The sequence below is a fragment of the Geospiza fortis genome, unplaced genomic scaffold (genome assembly GCF_000277835.1).
Source record: "Geospiza fortis unplaced genomic scaffold, GeoFor_1.0 scaffold391, whole genome shotgun sequence".
Taxonomy (NCBI): domain Eukaryota; kingdom Metazoa; phylum Chordata; class Aves; order Passeriformes; family Thraupidae; genus Geospiza; species Geospiza fortis.
In genome coordinates this window covers 502,891-509,035 of record NW_005054472.1, presented here as the reverse complement: position 1 = coordinate 509,035, position 6,145 = coordinate 502,891, and the positions used below count along the sequence as shown (strand labels likewise).

The 6,145-nt window shown below is 50.8% G+C and overlaps 1 protein-coding gene across 1 annotated transcript in view; it reads right to left on the bottom strand.

The window, feature by feature from the left end:
• Window positions 1–3,357: 3,357 nt before the first annotated feature.
• IKBKE (inhibitor of nuclear factor kappa B kinase subunit epsilon) overlaps window positions 3,358–6,145 on the bottom strand; it is a 23,208-nt gene continuing 20,420 nt past the window's right edge. Inside the window, 2 exon segments of the mRNA XM_031062887.1 lie at window positions 3,358–3,644; window positions 5,519–5,590. Of these exon segments, the coding sequence (XP_030918747.1) occupies window positions 3,611–3,644; window positions 5,519–5,590 (106 nt within the window). The 3' untranslated portion in view covers window positions 3,358–3,610.

Below are 6,145 nucleotides of genomic sequence, written 5' to 3'. Positions count from 1 at the left end.
CTTCCTTCCTTCCTTCCTTCCTTCCTTCCTTCCTTCCCTCCTTCCCTCCTTCCCTCCTTCCCTCCTTCCCTCCTTCCCTTCCTTCCCTTCCTTCCCTTCCTTTCCTTCCTTTCCTTCCTTTCCTTCCTTCCCATCAAGTCCTGCCGCAGCTGTACAGACAGACACGAGAGTTTGAGCAGCCAGTGCAAAAAGGTCGAGTTAACAGTAGAAAAACTGTCAGGAGACAGGAATTATCTGTCAGGAGTCAGACACTGCGTGTGCTGCCACACGTTCCCCTGGCCCCGCGTGTCCCCTGCCAGTGCCAGTGTCCCTCCTTCCAGCCGGGGGTGTCACAGGGCTGGGAAGGTCCCTGTCCCCCCTCCCTGCTGGCCTGAGGGCGATTGCTGCCTTGGTGTGTGTGGCTGGAGGGTGACACAGCCCTGAGCCCGGCCCTGCTCTGCTGCTCTCCCTCCTTCTGCTTTGAAACACGTTCATTCCGACAGAATTATCCCCAAATTTTGGCCAGGGATGTCCTCCACAAGCTGTTCATTGCATCAGGAATCACCCACAATAAAGGAAATTTCTGAGGGGTGAAGGTCTACCTGGCTCCTGGCTGGGAACCTCCTAAAACCTCCTAAAATCTCCTAAAACCTCCTAAAACCATTCTGGACTTTCATTTTCCCAATACCATCCCAGGAGACATCTCCAGTCTCTGTCCTGCAGCCTCAGGGCACAAAAACACTAAATAAATGTAATATTTTCTGTCCCCACAGCAAGCCCCAAGAGGCTCGTGACAGTCATTATCCTTCCCAGCTGTCCCTTCAGGTATTCAGGTTAAAATATTTTTTAGGCCACAGGATAAAATATTTTTTGGGGGGAAAAAAGAAAACCCCAAGTAATTAACATTGGCAGGAAAATTCTTGTTTCATTTGGATTCCAGAAGTCCCCTCTGCACCATTCTGGACTTTCCCAATACCACCTCGGGAGACAGCTCCATAAAAATCAGGATTTTAAAGAAGAGGGACAGTGACTTTTTAGTGATAGGACAAGGGGGATGGCTTTAAACTAAAAGATTTGGATGAGATATTGGGAAGGAATTGTACATATTCCCATTGTCCGTTTGCATTCAGGTTTTTGGGAGAGAAGGGAGGGGAGAGGCAGAGCTGGGCTGGGTGAATCCAGGCTTAGGGGAAGCTGAATTTGATGTCTCCCGTGTGCTCCTGAGGACAGGATGAGCTGAGAATACCCAAATCCTTTTCAAGGATTCTAATTTGAAGGATGGATTAAAGCACTGGCTCTGAATCAGAGCAGCCTAGTGCCATAAGCAGCCCCTAATAACAGCTTCAAACCAAAGGAGGGATAATGCAGCTGGGAAAATTGGGGTTTTGTTCTGTGCTAAGCAGCAAGATTAATTTTTTGGAAGGTCTTTTCCTTCCCAGTTCAGGATTTGCTTTCATACCTCCTCTGCTTCTGCTTGAAAACAGCAGCAGATTTATTCCTCAGTAAATTGTTCCACAAAAGTTTGGTGGTTTATCCTATGTCATCCAAACTGTTAATTGTATCAGGAATTACCTACAATAAAGGAAATTTCTGAGGGATGAAGGTTTAGCTGGCACCTGGCTGGGAACCTCCTAAAACCTCCTAAAACCATTCTGGACTTTCATTTTCCCAATACCATCCCAGGAGACATCTCCAGTCTCTGTCCTGCAGCCTCAGGGCATAAAAATACTAAATAAATGTGATATTTTCTGTCCCCACAGCAAGCCCCAAGAGGCTTGTGACAGTCATTATCCTTCCCAGCTGTCCCTTCAGGTATTCAGGTTAAAATATTTTTTAGGCCACAGGATAAAATATTTTTTGGGGGGGAAAAAAGAAAACCCCAAGTAATTAACATTGGCAGGAAAATTCTTGTTTCATTTGGATTCCAGAAGTCCCCTCGGCAGCTGCTGTGCTACAGCAGTTAAAGCATGACAAGGGCTATTAGCAAAAGTTCTTTTTTCTGTTTGCCAAGAAATAAATCCCTTTTAGCTGAAGCCAAACATGTTCCAGGTCAAATGCTCAGCTGGTGCGAGTCAGTGCAGCTCCACTGAGTGCCAGGAGGTGCAGCAGGGACCCTGCTCCTTTGGGAATATCAGGAAATTCTGCCTGGATTCCAAATAACGTCCCTTAGAACGCCCAGCAAATCCCAGAAAATAACTCTTGGGAGAAAAGCTCTGAAGGGATGGATTAGCTCCACCTCTGCAGAGCAAACAGTTGGGCTTGACATTCAGGATGTTGGTTTTTATAATTAAAATGAATGGGGAGCTCTGGTGCCAAATTCCACCAGGGAAATGTTTCCTGGGCGGGGGAGGCTCCTGGGCACCCTTGGCGTGTTCCTACGAGAAAGTCAGGCTGGGCACAGCCCTGCTCCTGCTGCTCCTCCTGCATTCTGCTGCCTTGGCAGGGAGGGATGCATGGGATGTGCCAGGATGGGTGGGGAGGGCACAGCAGGGTGGGATTTGTGACCCTGCTGCTCCTGGGATGTGCCAGGGTGGGTGGGATGAGCCCAGCAGAGTGGGATCTGTCACCCTGCCCAGCTTTGGATCCCTGGGATGAGGGTGTGGGATGGGCCCAGCAGGGTGGGATTTGTGACCCTGCTGCTCCCTGGGATGGAGATGTGGGATAAGGATGTGGGATGTGCCAGGATGGGTGGGATTTGTCACCCTGCTGCACCCTGGGATGTGCCAGGATGGGTGGGATGGGTCCAGAAGGGTGGGATTTGTCACCCTGCTACTCCTGGGATGGAGATGCGGGATGGGGATGGGCCCAGCAGGGTGGGATCGGTCATCCTGCCCGACTTTGGATGCTGCTCCCTGGGATAGGGATGTGGGATGGGCCCAGCAGGGTGGGATTTGTGACCCTGCTGCTCCCTGGGATGGGGCTGTGGATGCGGGGACAGCCCATAAATCACTCTGGGGTGAGGCAGGGGGGTGGCTGAGCCTTCCCACAATCATCTCCCGCTCCCATCTCTCACTCCCAGCTCCTGGCAATCCCTATCGCTGCCCCACACCTGCCCGGGCTGATCATGGGGGAGTTGCAGCTCCTCATCCACCCCCAGGTCACAAAGCAGCCGGGAAAGGAGCAGAACCATTGTCCCCAGCAAAGGGCTGGGCCAGCAGGGAGGGATTCCCGAGGGACAGCAAGGTGGCAGGGATGTGTTCCCCCTCCTTCCTCTTCCTCTGCAGCAGGGAAGGGTTGGCATTGCCTTCCCACAGCCACCAGCACCCCCTGCCCCACTCCAGCACATTAAAAGCAGGAATAATTCCAAACTAAGCAAGAGGATGAAAGATTAAAGCTCTTCTTCTTCCTCATCTGACACAGTGATGCAGAGAAACCATGAAAACACCAAGTCCTTCAATTTTTATTTTTTTTTTTTAAAAAAAAAGAAAAATATAAAACCCCACTCGATTTTCTGGCCAAACTTGCAGAGGCTCAGGGGCTGATGGGGAGAAGGTGCAAAGTGCTGGGGCACAGAGGTAGGACACGGAGAGCTCCCAGGGCACGGGAAATCCAGCAGCTCTGTGGCTCCAGGGGCTGTGAATTCCCTCTGCTGGGAAGGTTTGGTTCACCAGCCGCACCTTCACCGAGTCCCTCAAACGCTGGGAGCGGGAGCAGCCCCACCCAACCTGCAGGGACAAAAGGGTTTAGGTCAGAGGTGGTCCTAAAAACAGCGCTGGATTCCCAATTCCTGGGGTTTTGTCTTTTAAAAACTCCTGGATACACGAAAATCAGGATTTTAAAGAAGAGGGAGAGTGACTTTTTAGTGATAGGACGAGGGGGATGGCTTTAAAGTAAAAGAGAATTATCCCCTAATTTTGGCCAGGGATGTCCTCCACAAGCTGTTCATTGCATCAGGAATTACCCACAATAAAGGAAATTTCTGAGGGTGAAGGTTTAGCTGGCACCTGGCTGGGAACCTCCTAAAACCATTCTGGACTTTCATTTTCCCAATACCATCCCGGGAGACAGCTCCATAAAAATCAGGACTTTAAAGAAGAGGGGAGAGTGACTTTTCAGTGATAGGACAAGGGGGATGGCTTTAAAGTAAAAGAGGAGAGGTTTCGATGAGATATTGGGAAGGAATTGTACATATTCCCATTGTCCTTTTGCATTCAGAGCCTCAAGGAAAGGATGCAGAGGAGGAAAATCACAGGGGGGTGATTCCCAGCTTTTCTCAGCTTGAATAAATGGACGTTGGGAATATGGACAATTCCTTCCCAAGATCTCATCTAAATCTCTCCTCTGTGAGTTTAAAGCCACACCAACACCTCTTCTGTCTGCAAACCCAGAGGTTTTCTTTCATTTGGGGGCTGGAAAACTGTGAGGGGCAACAGAAGGAGCTGGAGGTGTTTACCATGGGGGAAAGGATGTGCTATTCCCATTTTCTGAACAGAGAGAGAGAATTCTCCCTCCCAGGATTTCTCCTGGGGAAGGCAGTGAGAAATCAAACAGAAATAAGAATTGTTTTCTGTTCTCTCTCTGAGAAAGCAAACAGAAATAAGAATTGTTTTCTCTTTTCTCTCTCAACTTTCTCAAATAGAAATAAGAATTGTTTTCTCTTCTCTCTCTGAACTTTCTCACTGCCTTCCCCAGGAAAAATCCTGGGATAGAGAATTACATTGTCTCTGTTCAGAGGATGTGAATGCCACAAAAGGAGGCTCAGGGGGAACCTTATTGCTGCCCACAGCTCCCTGGAAGGAGGCTGTGCTGAGGGGGGAGCTGGTCTCTTCTCCCAGGTAATAAGTGACAGGATAGGAGGTCTCAAGTTGCACCAGGAGAGGTTTAAATTGGATATTAGGGGGGAAAAACAAATTATAGATGCTGGGTTTTGCAGAGGTTTTCATACAGAAAAATCTGTATCTAGCTCTCCAGGGCAGCGAGCAGCAGGGAGTGCTGGGGAAAAGGGAAAAGGCTGGAAGGAGGGGGAAGAAATGATGGAGAAATTCTTTGCTAAAACTCCAAGAAAGAAGAATTTTGCTGCTGCCAGCCCATGATGCAAACAGGGGGCAGTTAAAAACCCCATGGGAGAGTGACTGTGGCTGTGCCTGGTGCGTCCCAGGGAGCCCTCCCAGAGCCTCCAGCACAGCCTGGCTGGGAGGAACAGGGTGAGAATCAGGGTGAGGAACAGAGATCCTGCTCAGAGCAGGGTGAGGAACAGGGTGAGGAACAGGGATCCTGTGAGGAACGGGGTGAGGAACAGGGTGAGGAACAGAGTTCCTGATCAGAGCAGGGTGAGGAGCAGGTGAGGAACAGGGATCCTGATCAGAGCAGGGTGAGGAGCAGGTGAGGAACAGGGATCCTGATCAGAGCAGGGTGAGGAGCAGGTGAGGAACAGGGATCCCACTCGGAGCAGGGTGAGGAGAAGGGATCCTGCTGGGAGCAGGTGAGGAGCAGGTGAGGAGCTGGGATCCTGCTCAGAGCAGGATGAGGAGAAGGGATTCTGCTGGGAGCAGCAGCCCGGGGTGCTCTCTCTCACTCCCTCCCTCCGTCACTCACTCACCGCTCGATGATGCTGTTGTTGAGCTGCAGGTCGCAGGCGACCGACCTCATCTGCTCCAGCAGCTCCTGCATCCTGCAGGGACACAGCCAGCCCTCATTCCTGCATCTTTAGGGGAAAATCCAGCCCTAATTCCTGCAGGGACCCAGCCAGCCCTCAATTCCAGCCCTAATTGCTGCATCCTGCAGGGACAAATCAAACCCCAATTCCTGCAGGGACACAGCCAGCCCTCATTCCAGCCCTCACTCCTGCATCTTTTAGGGGCACATCCAGCCTTAATTCCTGCATCCTGCAGGGGTAAATGCAGCCTTAATTCCTTCAGAGACACAGCCAGCCTTAATTCCTGCATCCTTTAGGGGCAGATCCAGCCTTAATTCCTGCAGCCTTTAGGGAGAGATGCAGCCCTAATTCCTGCATCCTTTAGGGGCACATCCAGCCCCAATTCCTGCATCATTTAGGGACACAGCCAGCCCTAATTCCTGCATCCTTTGGGGGTAAATCCAGCCCTAATTCTTGCATCCTACAGGGGCAGATCCAGCCCTCATTCCTGCATCTTTAGGGGAAAATCCAGCCCTCATCCCTGCAGGGACAGATCCAGCCCTAATTCCTGCAGGGGCAGATCCAGCCCCT